The sequence below is a fragment of the Sorex araneus genome, chromosome X (genome assembly GCF_027595985.1).
Source record: "Sorex araneus isolate mSorAra2 chromosome X, mSorAra2.pri, whole genome shotgun sequence".
NCBI classification, from domain to species: Eukaryota; Metazoa; Chordata; class Mammalia; order Eulipotyphla; family Soricidae; genus Sorex; species Sorex araneus.
The window spans coordinates 69842876-69860510 of NC_073313.1; the positions used below are offsets into that span (position 1 = coordinate 69842876).

The 17635-nt window shown below is 44.7% G+C and overlaps 1 protein-coding gene across 2 annotated transcripts; it reads left to right on the forward strand.

The window, feature by feature from the left end:
* Positions 1 to 4169: 4169 nt before the first annotated feature.
* SLITRK4 (SLIT and NTRK like family member 4) lies at positions 4170 to 16045 on the forward strand. Of its 2 annotated transcripts, none has more exons than XM_055120900.1 (2): positions 4170 to 4338; positions 7815 to 16045. In XM_055120900.1, exon 2 carries the CDS (start codon positions 7865 to 7867, stop codon positions 10379 to 10381), a length of 2517 nt encoding a protein of 838 aa, XP_054976875.1. In that variant the 5' UTR covers positions 4170 to 4338; positions 7815 to 7864; the 3' UTR covers positions 10382 to 16045. The 2 variants fall into 2 exon arrangements, with proteins under 2 accessions (XP_054976875.1, XP_054976874.1); XM_055120899.1 differs by lacking the exon at positions 4170 to 4338 and adding an exon at positions 4358 to 4920.
* The last annotated feature ends 1590 nt before the right edge of the window (positions 16046 to 17635 follow it).

Here is a 17635-nt window from a genome sequence, read left to right on the forward strand (position 1 = left end):
AAAATTAAAACTAATTTCACCATAAATAGCATTGGGGAAAGGCAGAATGAATGAGGAACATAATGAGAGGATAAGATCATTGTGTGATTGTAACCCAAACATGAAAGCTTGCAACTATCTCATGGTGATTCAATAAAATTTTTTAAAAAATCCTTCCCAGGGACCAAGTTTCCTTGGTATTAAATATTAAAATGTTAAAATGTCTTTTAATTAAAAATTAAAAAATATTCTGTTTCAGGTGATAGACATGGGCTGGAGCACAGGGAGTATGGCGTTTGCCTTGCACTTGGCTGACCCGGGTTCGATTCCTCTGTTTCTCTCAGAGAGCCCAGCAAGCTACCAAGAGTATCTCGCCCACACGGCCTGGCAAGCTCCCCATGGCGTATTCAATATGCCAAAAACAGTAACAAGTCTCACAATGGAGATGTTACTGGTGCCCGCTCAAGCAAATCAATGAGCAACGTGATGACAGTGATACAGTGAAATGTTAAGGTATTACAAATAAGGTGAAAGCTTTTTTAACAGGATTTTTTTATCTATTTGCTTATTTTGTTGTGGAAGCCAGTGATTTTCCTTAGTTTGCTATTATTCTATATGATTCTCTTAGGCAGCTCCAGCATATAAAAAAAGACTGTGGATTAAAGAAATTTTTATATATATACAGAAGATGGAAAAGGCATGGAAACTGTCATATGTTGCTTTATGAGTATTCGACTGATTATTTCAAACACCAAATATTTAATATTAATACAAAAACGTGTATCTTAAATTATTCTTTCAAAGGTATTTGAGATTCATCTTCCATAAGTTCTTGGCACCATTATTGATTGTGATATGGTGTTATGGTAACACTTTTCTGTGGATTTCTGACCCATACATATGAAAAAGAACATTCCACAGTTATTGCAGCCAAATATAGTCAACTCTCAGAACAGTTTCTAAAGTTGAATAAAGATAAGCATTTAAGTCATCTGATATTTACTGTCCAAATCTGGCCTTTTCAGCTATCACAGCACTTGGGATGTGCATTATATTTTCAGGTAAAATATTTTTGCTCGTGTTATTGAATCCTGTTAACATTTATAGTAAAGGACAAACAATTTACCTATCCTGATAAAATACATTGTAGCTTTCCAAATCCTTTGCATTGGAATAAATGCCAACTTCTTTTAGTATCCAGGTCACTGTCACTGTCACTGTCATCCCTTTCCTCATCGGTTTACTCGAGCGGGCACCAGTAACGTCTCCATTGTGAGACTTGTTGTTACTGTTTTTGTCATGTAGAATACTCCATGGGTAGCTTGCCAGGCTCTGCCTTGAGGGCAAGATACTCTCCATAGCTTGCTGGGCTCTCTGGGAGGGGCGGAAGAATCGAACCCGGGTCAGCCACATGCAAGGCGAAAGCCCTACCCTCTGCGCTATCACTCCAGCCCAGTATCCAAGTACCACTTTTAAATTACATATTGCAATATGATGCAATGCAGTTCTTAATTAGCAGGGTATGCTTGTTTATATATTTTTTTCAAATGTACCACAATACAGGGATATTTCAACTCACAGCAGCCGTGCCTATGAAAGAAAAAAATTCACCTTAGTAAGAGGAGCTTCATGAGTGTATATGTTATTATGGACAGTGATTCCTTAAGCAATGCTGTTTCATAATAGATTCCACATTGAATATAGCAAATTTCACCATTGCAACCCACTCGATTTCTGCCTCTAGGTTGTTTCTAAAAGAAAAAAAAAAGATGGGATTTTTTTTTTCAGAGCAATGAGGTTGGGGGTGGGAAAAGGGAATCCTGTGTTAAAGCTTCACTATTTACCAAGGTTATAAAGAAATATGCCTGTATACACGTAGTTATTTAATATTCATTAAACCATTGCATGTGCATCTTTGCATGGAGGCTGTGCCTGGCAAACATTTACGTGAATATAACCCAAAGACAGTCTGATGAAATGACAAAAGAGAAAACATCTAAACTTATGTATGAATGATACTCCAGATCACATAGGCGATAAGACAGTATCCACAAATAATAAATCCTCTGCTCATTGGATTTTTTTTTTTTGCCTAGATTTGAGGCCTTTAAACATCAACCAATTATGGTAAATGTTTAACTGTAGGAGTTCGGGCACATAGCCAAATTCTGGATTCAGAGCTATTGCTAGTTTTAGCTTAAAGAGGTTTTTTTTTTTTTCATTTTTCTTTTAAGTAAAAGCATTTCTGAGGCACCGTCTCCATCCTATTGTGGTTGGAGCTACTGGAATGTGAATGAGTCCATTAGGCAGATCACACGTCCTAAGTAACGCTTCCTGCAGTTCCTACCTGCAAAGTGGCACAGACGGGCTACCAAGAGCTCCCGCGAACACTTCCCATTTATATCACAGCTCTATTTACCGAAAGCCACTTTAGGTCCACCAAGTAAAGAGAAGACTGTTTGGCGCAGCTCAGCGCCTTACAAAAACAGCAAGGTTGGGGAGTCAACGACGCCCACGTTTTAGCCTCCTCTTCCCAGGAGAGCGAGGTGTTGGAGAGCCACAGAGGGGAGACTCAACTTCCCCACTCTCCTGTACCCCGCGGGCCACTGCCTTACCAAATTTATGAACTCAATTAGCCCTCTGCACGCGAACGGGTTGGATTAGCCCTGCCCCTGGGAACATGAACGCAGGAGTCCCCGGAGAATTGGAGCCCCGGGTCCTTCCAGGCGCGGCATCTGCTGCCTCGGGACGTTGGAGATTCCAAAGCCAACGCCTCCAGGATAGAGAGACCTGACGGTCGCGCCAGGGGCGGAGGGGAAGCGGGGGTGGGGTGGGGTGGGGGGGCAGAGGGGCCGCTAAGGAGACTTTCCCAAGTCCATCGCTTCTCCTTTTCTGGGTCAATCACAAGTATCCCGTGGGTGGGCTCCCGCGGGGTCCCCTTTCGCAGACCTCCCCGCACAGTCCCAAAGCTGGCCCCCACCCCCTAAAAGTCTCCCATTCAGCACCACTCCCCCCCAGCCCACGGGCCTCTGGGTCCCCGGCAGAGCCGGGCGACGCGGACCGCACACAAAGCCTCCCTTATAGGGCTGGAGCCTGGCACTGGGCATGCTCAGTAGCCAAAGCGGATTCCCCCCCCCCCTTCTTTTTTTGGTCGCGAGTGCGGCATCTCTCCCAGTCCCACACCTCTCGCGCTCCAGCCCGCTCCCCGCTCCCCACCCCCAGTTCCCTCCTCACCCGCCTTAACCCCTTCCGCACCGGCCGCTCGCGGAGTTGGAAGGTGCGAAGAATTAACCCGTCTCCCGCCGCACCCCTCCTCCCCAACATCCCTCCCCCCCCCCACATCACACGCACGCCAAGACTCTTACTTTGGGTGCAAGCTTCACACTTGTCGCCCGCCAGCCCCCAGCCCCTCGCGCGCAGACAGGTAGGGGGGTGCGAATACTACTGGAGCCCGGGAAACGGGTCCCCAAGAGATGCCGTCCTCCGCCGCCCACCGGGACCCCTGGAGCCCTCGGCGCAGCGGGGCAGGGGTGCGGGGTGCGGGGGACACCCTTAGCCCGGGGACCCCGGCCCCGGGCCCCACAGCAGGAGTGCGACTGTGGCTCCGGCAGGTCATTGTTGGGCACTCACCCCCCTTGGTCCTGGAATTAGTCAATTCCGCGCAGACTTCGACGCCCCTCTCTAGCCGCCCCGACCCCCGGGCCCGGGCGACCCCCCGGGCTTCCGCGGGGGCTTTGGCCCGGGTTCTGGGTCGCTCTCCCCAAGGGATGCCGTGTGCGTGTGTGTGCGTGTGTGTGCGTGTGTGTGTGTGCGCGTGTGTGTGTGCGTGTGTGTGTGTGTGTGTGTGTGCCTCCGTTCTTAGGAGATGGGGTGGGGGGCGGGGGAGACCTATGGGTGCGTGTCTGCGGGCGGGGGTGGGGGGGAGGCCGGAGCCAGGCACCGGGGGTCTCCGTCGCTGCAGAAAGGGGTCGCTCCTCCCTAGGGGGTGTTAGCCCCCACCCCCCCATCACCACTCCCCAGGGGGAGGGAGCTTAGGGGGAGCAGCGGTCTCCGCCGCGTTGGGGGTCGGGGGGATGAAGTGGGGGCGCGCGGCGGGGGCGGAGAGGGCCCGGGAGGGTGCGGGGGGCGGGGCGGGGGCGGGGCCTGGACGCGTGGCTGGAAAGGTGCAGCCCGTGTGCGCGGGGCGGGGGCGCGCGCGGGGCTGGGCCGGGAGCGCGCGCGGCGCGGCTGCCCGCCTGCGAGCCTGGAGGGCGGCCGGTGGCGTGGACGGGCGGCCGAGCTCCCGGGAGCGCCAGTCGGGCTCCCGCACACACAGCCCCGGGCCGGGACGGCGGGACCTGCGCGCGGCGGCAGGCTCGGGTAGGTGGGGGACCCCGGCCTGCACCCCAACCCCGCCGAGGGCTGGCCCCTCTCCGCCCGGCATCTCGGCCACGCGGGTGCGGGTGCGTGTGTGCACGCGCGCCTGTGTGTGTGTGTGCGTGTGTGTGTGTGCGTGTGTGCGCGTGTGTGCGCGTGTGTGGCCGAGAGGGTCGGCATCCTCGTTCGGAGTTTGGGTCGTCCGGGTCTGGCGGGAGCGCTGTCCCCCGGCCCGGCCCCGGCGCTGTCGCAAGTGCCCGCGGCGGGGCGAGCGGCACGGTCCGAGCTCCCGGGGCTGTCGGGGCCGCCGGCGCGGCTCGGGGCTTTGTTTTCCGTCCCCCCCCCCCAAACCCCTCGCCGAGGCCACCCGAGGCGGACGCGGCTCCGGGGCTCGGGGCGCTCTCCCGGGAGCCGCTGCCCGATCGTCGCCGGCCCCGTCCCGAGAGCCGGACGCCGAGAGCGCCGGGCGGGGAAGTCCTGGCGCCCGCAAACGCCCGCAAACGCCCGCAAACGCCTGCAAACGCCCGCAGAGCCCCGGCCGCGCCACTTTGCCACTGCCCCGAGCCGCCGCGGCTTCCCGGCGTGGTGAGCGGAGCATCCCGGGGCCGGCCTGGGCTGGGGTGGGGGCTGGGGGGCGGCGGGGGGGGGATCCCGAGCCGCCTCTCTCGACGACGGGGGCCACCGGGCAGGGGTGGGTGTGAGGGTCACTCCGGCTGTCACCGGTGTCCCTCCGATGTCCCGGGGGCTCGCGCCCTCGTGGCCCGCACGCCGGGGCCGGGGGAGCAGACGGGAACTCTGGCGGCCGCCGGCGGTGGGACGGGAGCGCGGCGGAGAGCATCGGTCCCCGCGTCCGCCGCCCGACCCCCGGGGCCGCCGCCCGTGCCGGGCAACTGGGAGGGGGCCGCGGACGGGCTCCGGTCACCGGCATGCGGCAAAACGTTGCGGTACCCGCGTCGCCGCCGGCCCGAGGTAGCGCACCGCGGGCGAGCGGCCGTTCCCCGGGGCCGGCTCCTTGGATCCACCTCGGCCCTCGCCCTCCGGGGGCGTCTGATCATCGCCCCCGCAACCTTCAGGGCTCCCGAACTGGGCACCCGGGAGGATGCCGGCTTGGGGGGAAGGTTGGCCGCGGGAGAAGGGCGTCTGGCGGGGCGCGGACACAGAGCGGGGACAGGCATGAAGGGAGACGGGGCCGCTGTGGGCAGCCTGAACGGTGTGTTGGGGTCCCCAACTCATACTTTCCCCCCCTTTTCCCCGTTTCTCCGTTTCCTCCTCCCCATCCCCCCAACTCCGATTTGAAACCAGGCATGTGTTCCTGTCAAATTTCTTTCGCCTACATCCAATGATCCATTTCCCTCTTTCTAGCACCCTTCTCCTAGCCTTTGGTACCCCCTTTTCTTGGGTCCTTGCCCTTTGAGACCTGAGTCCTTCTTCCTCTCTCTCCTTGGCTGAAGACCCCCCCCCCTGCCCACCAGGTCCCCCATATGCTTACCTGGTCCCCCAGCTGCCCGAGGCCGCCTCAGTTTCACACAAGCTGCTTTGGGGAACTTCTTAGCTTGTCCTTGCTCCTTACCCACCCACCCTCCTCGGACTTGGAGTAAAAATTTGGGGAGATGGGCAGCTCCTTATGCAATTTCAGATATGTTGAAGCTGCTGGTGCTTGCTAGTTATTAGGTTGATTTCAGGTTATTCGTTTATTTTTTTTTTCTTCTGGTTTGTTTTGTATCCAAGTTTGGTGGCTTTTGATTTCTTGGGAGTTGGGGGGCGGGGGGTAGTAACAAGAAATGACTCAGGAACCAGAATAACTGTTGAAAAGCCAATCTGTGGCAAGTGAAAAAGCGATCAAGCGCAATTTTAATTTTACAATGAAAGTTGGTTTGGATGATGTCATGCTTAAGAATTATGACTTCTTTTTTGCACGGCCTGTCAAGCTAGTGTGGTGACTAGGGAGAATGCATATGTATCTTTCTGGCAGCCAAGGAACAGCCAGGCTGGATTAGGAATCCAAGTATTTAAAGGGCAAAAAAAAAAGTCCTGGGTTCACTCAAGGATCATCTACCTTGAGGCAGGTTTGGCTTTATCTCGAGCTGATTCCGCGTGGGCAAAATAAACAAAGGACTTTCTGTGTGACACTTTTTTTTTCTGTGTATCATTTTCTCACTGTGTGTTGTGGGGCAATTTCTTTATCTAATAAATATTGAGGGGGGAACCATATTGAAATTACAGTCAGCTTCCCATCAGTCAGGATGGAAAAAGATAATCCACGGCTGAAATTGTATCCGTAATAAGCACAGGGCTTGCTTCTCTGTTTCATCTTTTTGTGGTGAAACATTGTTTAGATTTGTGGATGCTTGCAGTTATTGAAGGAACTGGTTCCAAGTTCATTGGTAAAGCAGTAAACTTCACCAAGTGATTCTTTATTTGCTTGCAGAGAGAGGGAGAACTGTGGTGGCAATTTCAGGATTGGGGAGAGGTTGGAGAGGGCGTGTGATTTTAGAACAAACATTTGCTGGGCTGAATGCATCTGGTGCCGCTAATGAGAGCCCCTTCAGGATTGTGGTGTGTCCTGGCAGTCTGTGGTCAGAGTGAGGCAAATTCACATTTCGTGAAATGTGAAATATCAGGGTGTCAAGTGGCACCTCGCAGAGTAGGAGAGGGCCAGGAAGGCAGAGAAGCCGGATCTTGGGAATGAGAAAGCTCTAGGGACATCAGGCAGGCACTTCCAAGTCCAGGAGGATTTTCTCTTACCTATAGCGGCCCAAAGACAAAAGCCCCCCCCCCCACACACACACACACACGCACACCCTTCCCCTGTTTGGTATATTTGGTATATGAGTGATAGGAAACCAGACATCGTTTATTTACCTAGAGAAACAAACACAAAAATGGCCATCCCCAGCTAGGTTGTTTTTCTAGAATCTCACAGGGTAATCTCCCCCCCCCCCCACCCAGGCAGCTGCATTCAGCAGCGGAGCTGCTCCATGGCCATATGCTTACCTGAGCTTAAAGCTCAGCCATATCTCTTTCCTGAGGAGTCCAGAGAGCGAATAGCTGCAGTCTGAAATGCTTTTGTGGAGTTAACCACAAGAGCACACTTCGCGGTTTGGGATAGGGCACCTGACATGCAAATAGGAAGCTTTAGATCACAGTACAAGGGTGGAGTTTGGTGGTCCAGGTTTAGAAAATTTTTCTCAGACAGGAGATTGAAAGCCGCTTTAACAATCTCCTTGGCTTTTACTTCCTCTCTGATGTGTGTTCTGCACACGTAAACTGTGTGTGAGCCACAGGTTACAGAAATAAAATGTATGGTGGCGTTTTTGCTGGCTCTGATTCAACTGAGTGAGAGTACTCCGTTGAAGTTTTCCCGTGCCTTAACCAATGCAAAGCAAATAATTGTAGCCATGTGTTCACTGTGGTATGAGTGAAACACAGTTCTTCAAGTTACGATCATTGAAAAAAAAAATCTTCTTTTTATTTTTTAGATTGTTTCTCTTTATTCAGAAGCCTAACGTTGTTTGCTGATTGCAAGAAGATGTTTCTTTGGCTCTTTCTGATTTTGTCAGCCCTGATTTCGTCGACAAATGCAGATTCTGACATATCGGTGGAAATTTGCAATGTATGTTCCTGCGTGTCGGTTGAGAATGTGCTCTATGTGAACTGTGAGAAGGTTTCAGTCTACAGACCAAATCAGTTGAAGCCACCTTGGTCTAATTTTTATCATCTCAATTTCCAAAACAATTTCTTAAATATCCTCTATCCAAGTACATTCGTGAATTTCTCTCATGCAGTCTCCCTGCAGCTGGGAAATAATAAACTGCAGAATATAGAGGGAGGAGCTTTTCTTGGGCTCAGTGCATTAAAGCAGTTGCACTTGAACAACAATGAATTAAAGATTCTCCGAGCTGACACTTTCCTTGGCATAGAGAACTTGGAGTATCTCCAAGCTGACTACAATTTAATCAAGTATATTGAACGAGGAGCCTTCAATAAGCTCCACAAACTGAAAGTTCTCATTCTTAATGACAATCTGATTTCATTCCTTCCTGATAATATTTTCCGATTTGCATCTTTGACCCATCTGGACATACGAGGGAACAGAATCCAGAAGCTCCCTTACATTGGAGTTCTGGAGCACATAGGCCGAGTTGTTGAGTTGCAACTGGAAGATAACCCTTGGAACTGTAGCTGTGATTTGTTGCCTTTAAAAGCCTGGCTAGAGAACATGCCCTATAACATTTACATAGGCGAGGCTATCTGCGAAACCCCCAGCGACTTATATGGCAGGCTTTTAAAAGAAACCAACAAGCAAGAATTATGTCCCATGGGCACAGGGAGCGATTTTGATGTCCGAATTCTGCCTCCATCTCAGATGGAAAATGGCTACACCACTCCCAATGGTCACACCACCCAAACATCCTTACACAGATTAGTGACCAAGCCACCGAAAACGACAAACCCATCCAAGATCTCTGGCATCGTGGCTGGCAAAGCCCTGTCCAATCGCAATCTTAGTCAGATTGTGTCTTACCAGACCAGGGTTCCGCCTCTTACACCCTGTCCAGCACCTTGCTTTTGCAAAACGCACCCTTCCGATTTGGGACTGAGCGTCAACTGCCAAGAGAAAAACATCCAGTCCATGTCCGAACTGATACCGAAACCTTTAAATGCCAAGAAGTTGCATGTCAATGGCAATAGCATCAAAGATGTGGACGTTTTGGACTTTGCTGAATTTGAAGGACTGGATTTGCTTCATTTAGGAAGCAATCAGATTACAGCAATCAAAGGGGACGTTTTCCACAATCTCACTAATTTGCGCAGGTTGTATCTCAATGGCAATCAGATCGAAAGACTCTATCCCGAAATATTCTCTGGCCTTCATAACCTGCAGTATCTGTACTTGGAATACAATTTGATTAAGGAAATCTTAGCTGGCACTTTTGACTCAATGCCAAACTTGCAGTTGCTCTACCTAAATAATAATCTCTTAAAGAGCCTGCCGGTTTACATTTTTTCTGGAGCACCCCTGGCAAGACTGAACCTGAGAAACAACAAATTTATGTACCTTCCCGTCAGCGGGGTCCTTGATCAGCTGCAGACCCTGACACAAATTGACTTGGAGGGCAATCCATGGGACTGCACTTGTGACTTGGTGGCACTCAAACTGTGGCTGGAGAAATTGAACGACGGCATTGTCGTGAAAGAACTGAGATGTGAGACACCCGTGCAGTTTGCCAACATTGAGCTGAAGTCCCTCAAAAATGAAATCTTATGTCCCAAGCTCTTGAACAAGCCATCTGCGTCATTCACCAGCCCGGCACCCGTGATCACGTTCACCACCCCGCTGGGCCCCGTTCGAAGTCCTCCTGGTGGTCCAGTGCCTCTTTCAATTTTAATCTTAAGCATCTTAGTGGTCCTGATTCTCACCGTGTTCGTGGCTTTTTGCCTTCTTGTTTTTGTCCTGCGCCGGAACAAGAAGCCCACGGCCAAGCACGAAGGCTTGGGGAACCCCGAATGCGGCTCCATACCCCTGCAGATGCGGAAGCATGACCACAAGAGCACCAAAAAGGACACTCTGAGCACAGAAGCATTCATCCCACAAACCATCGAGCAGATGAGCAAGAGCCACACCTGCGGCCTGAAAGAGTCTGAAACAGGCTTCATGTTTTCTGACCCCCCAGGGCAGAAAGTCATGATGAGAAACGTGGCCGACAAGGAGAAAGATTTACTGCACGTGGATACCCGCAAGAGACTGAGCACCATCGACGAGCTGGATGAATTATTCCCAAGCCGAGATTCCAATGTGTTCATTCAGAATTTTCTGGAGAACAAGAAGGAGTACAACAGCATCGGCGTCAGTGGCTTTGAGATCCGCTATCCAGAAAAGCAGCAAGACAAAAAAAACAAGAAGTCACTAATAGGCGGCAACCACAGTAAAATCGTTGTGGAGCCAAGGAAGAGCAGTGAGTATTTTGAACTGAAGGCCAAACTCCAGAATTCTCCTGACTACCTACAGGTCCTTGAAGAGCAAACAGCTTTGAACAAGATCTAGGTCATGCAAAGTTACTGCAGACAGAGGACATTTATTTAATGATGAAAGTGCCTTTTGTTGACTTGTAACGTCCAAATACTATATTATCAATAGGCATAGAGGCAGGTGTTTCCAAGGGTGTCTCATTAACTGTAGCTGCAAAGAAGTGTCCAGTAGAAGAGAATTTCCTTAATCGATTTTACTACACAAAACCTATACTGTGGAGTCCTGTGGGGATACTGCAAACTCTATTGCCAAAGGGATGCTTTATATACGTAACGCTTTGACTTTAACCTAAAGAGGCAAATTTGTTTTGTTCCCCAATGCAAAACCTCCGTCTCTTTGTGCTTTGTAAAGCAAACTCAAGAAAACTGGTACCAGTGTTTGTACCTTAGCTGGGTCCTTCATCTTGCACGTAGATTAAGTTGGTGGAACTGGAATAATCCTTTTGATTTGTGGCATTGTAACAACCTTGTGTAAAGATTATCTGAAAAGTTTAAAAAAAAAGCATGCAAAGAGAGAACATTCGATAGTATTTGTAAATCGGTAACCTTTATGGCCTGCATCTTGAAACCGCTGGATTTATAATGTTAAATTGTGCAAATATTTGTTTAAAATATACCATGCATTACAGAACTATAAAATAAATTTGAACACTTTAAGTATTACCTGTCTATACAAAAACCTAAAAGAGAAAAAAAATCAATGTGAGTTACATAGCATTTGTGGTGATTTGAAGAAATACGTGATGTTTATCAGAATTAAATATGGCTCAAATTAAAACTGACATTAGAGTTTGTTCTCAGTTATGTGAAATACCCACAATCCTTAAAGGTTGTCCAAAACTAGCGAAGTGCTTACCGTGTGAGCGCACCCAAAGCTATTTTTGTAACATAATTCATATTTATGAAGTACTTTGTATACTAAATAGGAAAATATGTACTCCTTAATATGTATTTAATATGCTTGTTTTCCTGATCACAGGGGATTTATCAAGAAGCATAAATTCAGACAGAAAAATATACCAAACTGAAGCGTAAGTGTACAGAAATATTCTGGACATTGTGATCAGGTATGATTTAAAAACAAAACAAAAAGAAACAAAAAAAGAAACAAAAAAGAAATGAAAATACAAAAAAAAAACCACAAAAACAAAATACCAGTTCTGTGATACTCTTGAGAATTTAGCATACTATCTTCAGATTTGTTACCAACAGTGCATTTTAAAATAGGTTCCTTAGTTTTATAGTATCGTGTCTGGGACAGTTGTTATTTGCCATCAGTTGTCTTGCTTTTCAGGATTCTCTGAGCTTAATTCAAATAGTTTTCACTACAAATATTTAAAAAAAATAATGAGTAAGGTAAATAGTTATATCTTGTATGCATCAGTATCATGTTCTTTCAACATTCTGACTACTATCAGATAATCAAGTAGGACAGTAAACATCATGGTAATCTTGGCTATCAAAGCCACACTGTAAAATGCTTTCATTGGTCTCAGAAGAGTTTCAGTCTGCAACTACAAATGACATGCCACTGTGTTTGCTTGTGCTGTTAATTCCAAGTTGAAATTGATCAAAGGAAGGAAGGAAGTACTCGACAATGGGAGAGATTTGAAGATTTTTCAGGAGCTCCCAATTAGCAAAGTAAGATTCAGAAACACGTTGCCTTCTTGGCTTGCCTGCATATGTATACTTTTTGTGCTCGATCTCTTATAACTACTGTGTTATTCAGTAAGATGGCCGAGAAAGTAAACATAGACATTCTTCATGAATTTCAAGTGGCAGATGTTTTGGTACAGCTTCCAAAATGATATTATGGTTCACGTTGGAACAGAAGCCTCTTTATTAATTACTAATTTCGGGGCTTTCTGTGGTTGTTCCAAGATAAAACAAACAAACAAACAAACAACTTGGCATTCTTGGAGGGTGTGTGTACATTTGTGTGTGTGTGTGTGTGCGTGTGCGTGCGCCTGTAAGATATATATGAAAACATAGATTATTTGGAACATTTTTTAATAGCTATATCTTTGGTCTCCATACGTGTGTGCTGGTGCTCTTCAAAGTTTAATGTGGAATTTTGATTTTCATGACAATGTTTGTGAGAACTTTATATGAATATTAAAAAAATAAAAACAAAAACTTACTTCCTATCTTAAAAGAAAGATCTTAAGATATGTGCCCAACAACTTGTTTTCATCTACAGTTTCATAAGAACTTTTAATATGCCATCACCATGCTTGCATGCATTCATGGATTAAAGGCTCCTGATGCATACTGACAGGATAAAGATGCAAAAGCTTCAAAGAAAGTGTTTTAGTTTATCCTGTCAATAACGTATGGATTGAGGAATTTTAAGTAGACACTTTGGGGAGGAACCAGAAAGCTCCATCCATGATCTGGGGATAATAGGTCATTGGGATGACTTTTGTTCAGTGTGGTAATGCTTTAAAGGTGTTTCAAGGTTTTTACAGAGCTGTCAGTGGCAAAAGTACCTGCCATTATTTCAAAGCTTGCTGAAGCATATTGGCTATTTCATTCTCTTCTGCTACAAGTTATAAATGCTCAACATTTTAAAAAAAGTCATTTAAATATATATGGTTATTTGGAAGTCCTAATCATAAGTGAATGACATGAAAAAAATCCTTCATTAAGATTTATATATTTTCCTTAACTGAAGTCGTTGTGCCTACATTACAGTGTATACTATTTTGCACCTGTCTCTCATTAGTTCTCCTTGTACATTTTATGATAACGTAGTTAGGCATCCGTTTTGAGTTGAGAACAAGAGCAGTGAAAATACTGTATCTACAGTTTACTGGTTTCAGCCCTAATTTAGAGTTTTCATTTTAACTCCTTGAGGAATGATCTGTGTGACAGTATAGCACTTGCAGTCGAATTAGATTCAGATCTAGAAAATCTAAGAAGTGCTCATTTCTAATTTGGTCTGACACATCATGGGCTTCTTGGCACAGCCTAATGTGCTCGGCCTCTGTTAGAATGGTTGCCACAAAATTAGATCATATGAGAAATTAGTGAAGGGATTGAGAAAATACGTTTTGTCCACATACTAGAAATTGATTTTTTAATTTTTAAATTAAATCTAAAAAGGTGATTGGATTCTTTCAAGTATATTTTTGTGTGTTTTTATGAGGAACCAGTTAACAATATACAGCAATTCAAGTTAATTCAAGGCAACTTATATTCTATATTTAGTTTTCTATTCTGAATAATATACTGAAGAAATAAATTATTAGAAAATCATTTTAAGACCACTCTCTTTGGTTGCTTTTCAAAAACGTTAATTTCTTAAAGTCAAGGATACATAAATTTGAAAGGGCATGGCCTCATGAATAACATTAATAGGGTTCGCAGATAAAAACACTTCTAGAAATGTATGGCAGTAATATTAATCTGTAATATCTTTTGCATGATTTGTACATTGACAATGTATGAAATGAGCACAGTGAGTTAATTTTTTTGCTATTGTTGCATCCAAAGAGCTGGGGAGGAAATATATTAAGAATGTATTTATAATAACTTTTGAAATAAAGCAAAGAAAACATCAAATTCTTTTTATCCTGATTTGATTACTAGTATTTTAGGGTAGTTTATAAGACAAAAAAAATCAAGTGATGCTCTAAGCTAACGTAAATCACAGAAAGGAACTGCTTTAACAGCTTTTGTTTGCTTTTAATAACATCAAGGTATTAGGGAAAATTTATTAAATGCCCATTTTTATGAAAGTATTAATAAAATTATTTGCTACAATGGTATTTCTGAAACCACCATTTGTTAAATCTATTGATTTTTCTATTATTTTTTCAGAAGAAATAATGCAATAGCCACTGATCTTTTTTTCACTTAAATTTGAGGATAAGAAATAGAGCTTAAAATGCTGTTTGTTATTGAACTTAATTGCTAAACCTATGTTGAGATGCTTTCTTTCCAAACATCTTTTCACTGTTTTCCTTTCCACTGGCAGTCTCTTTGGAGAAGCATCAGACAGTGCCAAAATCAACATGCTTTGATTCTTGCCCATTCCCTTGAATCAGTTGGAATCCAACATAACTGTAGATAGGCAAACATTAATATTTTGTCTTAACTATCTATTCAAATACTCATAGAAAATATTCATGGCCTCTATAACACATGATCAGCTCAGATCGTTTTAAGTTAGTTACCCATTTATAAGATGGATATTGATTTTTATTTGAAACTGTCAAAGATGACCCAGATAATCAATCCATCATTTTTCTGGTGTTGTCGTTAATAACAGGGAACCAATTACTTTATGGTTAATTTGAGGCCACAAAGATTATTCCCAAACTATTGTATTGACGAGGAAAATGGATTTAATACATGATTCCTTATGGGAGCAGAAGGAGAGGGAACAGAGAATGTAAATCAAAGTTGTTATGACTTTAGATCTTCACCTTAGTATGCAGAGGATGTGAATAATATTGATACTATATAGGAATACTATTGGATATCTTATGTATCCCAGACTGCATATGTCTCATAGAGTTTTGTGACTTTGCTTAAGTTTTTCTAGGAGTACTAGACACAGGACTTTGGTTCCCGACCACTTGGTTATATTGGTAAGCAGCAACGAGTGAGAGTTTGGCTTAATTCCTAGTGTTCGTTCAATCATGTTTAGATGGACTAAATCAAAATATCTTATTTGCGAGATCACATACTGGAGATAATCGCTGACATATAAGAGGGTCATTGGAAACTTGGTAACCCTCAATTTAAGAACTGCTGGGAATTATTTGTTAAATCAAAATCAAAAGGGATCTGGAGCTGTAAGATGGTGGTTAGATGCTCACATTGCGTCAGGTGTAAGACCCTGGGTGTCATCTTTTGCATCAGGGGTTGGTGGGCAGAAGCAAATGGGAGCTAATATGAATTGTTATAGCTTGTGTATAAAATGCTCTTAATCTAACTTTAAATTTAATTTTGTTTCAGCTTCCACTAGTCGATACAATTGCATTAGACGGGGAAATCAAGGAAAGCAATGTCTTTTCCCTAAAATAACATGCCCTGTCTCTATGTTTGCAGAGAGAAAAGGAAGTGAAGCTCTGAGATTGCTACTAGAAAACTTTGAGCCGAATCATTGTTATTCAGAATAAAAGGAGCAATTTTTAATTGAAATCATAATTACTAGATTCACTGAACATAGAACCCAGAACCAGGTAAAGTTTCTCAGTCCTCCAATTTTGTTTTTTATAGACACCGACTAAATAGAAATTGGGATGATGTCAATCATTTGAAAAGTGAGAAATTGCCTGTCTCACAAGTAAGGCTGGTAAAGAAACAATATGAATATGTAATAAAAAACTACGTATCATTTCTAAGTAGGTCATAGGAAGGGAATAATCATCTACGGTCCGCAAACAATAATTTTCTCTTAGTTGGCACCTCACAAATAACTAGCTTATGTCATATATACTGCTGTATTGCTATACTGCTGGTTAATAACTAAAGAAAGCTGTGTTTTGCAAGGATTCTGCTCATGAAGGTCTTTGAAAACTGTAGTAGGCTCTGTTCTCCCTACTAAGAATTGTGATGTATATTTCCATCATCGTTCTATGTAAATTGAACCATTGTGGTAAAATTCTGGAGTTGATATTCAATAATTTTATTGCTGTTTTCACTAATAAAAGTCTTTTCTTATAGGCCACATCTGTAGCCATCCGTGTGTTTATTTAGTGTGAAAGGAGCAAAGCTCAAGGACAACAACAAAATACAAACAGCCTGGGTTTTGACTTAGGCAAGTGTTTCAGGGGAGACCACCATAGGCGAGGCCTGCTGCTCTGCCAACCCACACCCATACTGGCTCACACAGAGGGGAATGCGCACAAATAGTGAGTTATGCAGAAATGGAATTCTTTAATAGATGTGAACATAGTTTCACCTACCAGACTTAGATGTTTCAGAGCAGAGTAGGCACTGAATCACAAAAATGTTTTGTGCTGCTTTTTCCTTCCACTGTAAGTTGAAACATGGCCACCATATCTTCCATGGAAATAATTTGGCCCGGCTTATCTCCCAGGATTTCCTTGGATTTCAGGCAAGTCCACCCATTGTCTTAAAATTTTGTTTGGATTCTTCCGATTTGTTCATTTGATCATCACTATCATCCTTAGACCACCAACTTACTTACTGTGCAGTGCAGCTTGTATTTCCCAGGTATTGAATCACGGTCCAAATTAATGTAGCCTCTACCCTTCACAAAATCACTCAGAGAACCAGGTTGGGGGTGGATGGGTATCTAGATCCAAAGTGACCCAGGAGGATGATTGATTAGAAATTATTCAGACATGCAGATGTCTTCTTTCAGAGAAGAAGACAAAAATATAGGTTGAGAATTGATGACTAAAATTTTTCAAAGGGGAAAAAGGGAAAAGGAGTATTAAGAGAGGGGGAAAATGTTGGCTTCGCAGAACCTGAAATCTGACTACTGCAGAAGGAAAAAGGTAAAATATGTCCAATTTAAAATTTATTTGTCCTCATTCTCTCTGTTTTCTCTTTAAAATACATATCTGCTAAACACAGATTGTTTCAACATACCATTAGCAGTTCAGAGCTCTGAAAATAATTTGATGGCCACTTGAAAGAGCTAGTTACCCACTCAGCCCTTGGGGATTATTTTGCTGAGGTCACTGACATCATGGAAGTGACTGATTTCCAGGGCTTCCTCATGCAACTTTAGCCATTAAAAAAAATCTTAAGGAGTATTTTTAGTTTCACACAGGAGGTGAAACCTGCATATTATATATAATGAATTTTCATAAGGGCGCAAGATACATTGACACCAAAATTTGGCTTCCAAGTCTTGTGTTAGAAATATGCCTTTTGGTTTGGCTTCAGAAATTGTATTGCAATACAAATGATCCAGTGCGTATTTCAGAAGTCATTTCCTATAAAAAAAAAAAAAACTCTGGAAAGCCATGTCTCTGCCATGGGTCCTCTTGCACCATAGCAGGAAGTGTCACATTTGCCAAGTCCTCCCTGCTGGAAATTTTTTCTCTTCTGCTGTTATGAACAGCCAGCATCATCCATGGCACAGGGCAGCTTAAGATTTTTTTGCCCATACAAAATATCTAGGATTCAATGTCCAAGCATAGATTTCCCATTATCACAAGTAGAGACAATTTCCATTGTATATATATATATTTTCACACTGCTATTTTGGTTTTATTTGCCAGTTATCCTCCAACCCACAATGGCTATTAGGCATTTTTTGTTGTTGTTATTCATAGCTCTCATT

What these genes read in the sequence shown, in the direction of transcription:
- SLITRK4 (XM_055120900.1), top strand. Translation starts at nt 7,865, where the DNA reads ATGTTTCTTTGGCTCTTTCTGATTTTGTCAGCCCTGATTTCGTCGACA.